The sequence below is a fragment of the Myotis davidii genome, unplaced genomic scaffold (genome assembly GCF_000327345.1).
Source record: "Myotis davidii unplaced genomic scaffold, ASM32734v1 scaffold591, whole genome shotgun sequence".
Taxonomy (NCBI): Eukaryota; Metazoa; Chordata; class Mammalia; order Chiroptera; family Vespertilionidae; genus Myotis; species Myotis davidii.
Window position 1 is genome coordinate 2,071,495 of NW_006284340.1, and position 2,682 is coordinate 2,074,176.

General features: G+C 43.5%; 1 protein-coding gene across 1 annotated transcript; it reads right to left on the reverse strand.

Annotated features, from left to right (window-relative positions):
• Positions 1–1,135: 1,135 nt before the first annotated feature.
• Positions 1,136–2,478, reverse strand: LOC107184525 (tudor domain-containing protein 5-like). Its single transcript, XM_015569920.1, has 2 exons — positions 2,201–2,478; positions 1,136–1,578 (listed from the first exon to the last, which is right to left on the reverse strand). The coding sequence occupies exons 1-2, from the start codon at positions 2,430–2,432 to the stop codon at positions 1,136–1,138; spliced, it is 675 nt and encodes a 224-aa protein (XP_015425406.1). The 5' UTR covers positions 2,433–2,478.
• Positions 2,479–2,682: the final 204 nt, after the last annotated feature.

Sequence of the window (2,682 nt, forward strand, 5' to 3'; positions counted from 1 at the left end):
ATTTCAAATCTTCATATCAATTTAGGTTAACTTAAACCAGCGGTTCTCAACCTGTGGGTTGCAACCCCTCTGGGGGTCGAACGACCCTCTCACAGGGGTCGCCTAAGACCATCCTGCATATCAGATATTTACATTACGATTCATAACAGTAGCAAAATTACAGTTATGAAGTAGCAATAAAAATAATTTTATGGTTGGGGGTCACCACAACAGGAGGAACTGTATTAAAGGGTCGCGGCATTAGGAAGGTTGAGAACCACTGGTCTAGAGAAACACTATACAAATGATTATACTGGTTTCTGAGCCTTTGAGAATGACAGTGATTGGAAAGGAAAAACAATGAAGGAGCAATAATAAGAACTGGGTGTCTAACCTGGCTCTACCACTTTTCCAACCATGTGACTTTGGAAAAGTCATTTGGCTTTCCTGAGCTTTGATATCTTTATCTGTAAGACAGGGATACTCATACTACTTGTCTATGATATAGCAATGACAACCCAAGGTCAAATGCTATACAAATAAGGTGGTTATCATTACACTACATAAATTAATGCAGTGCCTGCTATGCCATCAAAGATCAATGATGGCAAAGATCAGATGGCAAATACTACCTAACTAGTATGATTTTTAAAACTTCATTTTCCATGTTTCATCTTCTTTACGTGAACACATAGAACTAATACTCACTTACAGTGATAGAGCTAATTTTGTGTTCTTATAATAGACTAGAGGCCCAATGCATGAAATCTGTGCAAGAGTAGGCCTTCCTTCCCCCAGCTGCTAGTACCGGCTTCTCTCTGGCACCCAGGACCCGGGCTTTCCTCTGGCCCTGGCTTCATCCGGAAGGATGTCTGGTCTAATTAGCATATTACCCTTTTATTATTATAGATACTACTTCTTATGACCTTACTAAATGCCAGGCACTTTATAGACCTCATCTCATTTCATCCTCAGCACAATTCCAAGGTGCAAGTATTATTACTTCTAGAGATGAGGAAACTAATGCTTAGATGTTTTAAGTAACATGCTCGACATCACCCAGCTAGTGAATGACAGCCAACATTTAACTTCAACAAATCGGTGGAGCTTAGCCATTACATGCCTCTTTCTGTGTCACGAGTGCTCCGAAATTTGTTCATCCACAATAGTTACCAATGCTAACGTGCTTACCTGCGGGCCACCCTCCCTGCTTTTCTTCTGATACGCTCTTCTTTAACATCAACAAAGACCCTGCTCTGGTCTGCTCTACAGAAATAACATCCGAAGCCGCGTTCAGCACTTCAAACATGGACAGGAACCCATACTGCATGTACTGGAATGATCGTCCAAATCGCTTGGCAAATGCCTTTTCGAAATCAGACAGGAGAACAGGAGATAATGCCAGCAGGTCCTTCAACTCACTCTTCACAACAGCTGGAAGGATAGGGGGCACCCTTCCTCGGTAAGGTACTCGGTGGTGAAAGCTTGGCCCAGAGCAAACACTGGCCCTTCCCTTCTGCATGGAGTTTCGAACCTTATGACTGCTCCTTTGTTTTGCAACTAAACTTGCGATTCCTCTGGTGGATTCATCTGGAATGGCTGAAGAGATGAACAAAGAAATCATATGTAGGTGAAAACTTACTCCCTTCATTATCCTTTGTATCTGTGGTTGTATAGTCATTTTTTTTTAACTCTCCGTGTAGATGTGTCTCTGGATAACATGATAAATATGAACCCCTGGTTCTTTTATTTTTTGCATTTTGGACAACAGCTTATTAGTTCCTCTACCAGAGGATGAAGAGAGAAAGGTAAAATCCAGTATGTCATTATTACTGCTAATTGGCTCCTTGAAAGGTTTGAAAATCTTGAGATGAACAACAAACTTCCCCTCGATTTTGTATGTGTGTGTGTGTGTGCGCGCTATGTGGAATTAAAAAATATGATTTTATAATTTAAAAAAAGTCCCATTGCTTCTCCCAACGAAAGGGGCCATCATCTGAAATCATATGCAAAAATGCAGTTTTTGTCAATGTACATTTTTTTTTGGGGGGGGGGGTTCTTAATTTTGTGAAAGCTCTAACTTAGCCCACAACCTCAAAGGTAGCTGCCTATGATCACCTCCTTCCTAACCCCCCACTCCCACCCCAAATGAAAACACCCTGCCTAAGATGCAGGATAACGGCTAAAACTTTACGACGTGGTTACTGATTACAAAGTTTACCTTTCAGTATGACAGTCCCATCCCCGCAGGGGCAGACACTGACAACATCAGGCATGTCCAACACCAGCTCCATGGTGGACCGGTACCCAAGGACTCGCAGGGGCAAGTGGTTGCCAACCATCAACAGGTACTCCTTTTCCAGCTGCTGTGGGGTCAAACCGTCTTTGGTGGAAATGAGAAGCGACCTTATCTCTTTCCTCAGGCATTCCAGAATGCGCTCCTGCTCAGACATGGCACCCTTAGGGATTTAAGCCAGAAACACGGCACTTAAGCTTAAAACGACCAGTAAGTGAAATACAAACAAGGGAGTTTTAAAAGTGTTGAAGGCAGCCCTGACCGGTTTGGCTCGGTGGCTAGAGCATCGGCCTGTGGACTCAAGGGTCCCAGGTTCGATTCCGGTCAGGGGCATGTACCTTGGTTGCGGGCACATCCCCAGTAGGAGGTGTGCAGGAGGCAGCTGATCCATGTGTCTCTCTCATCGA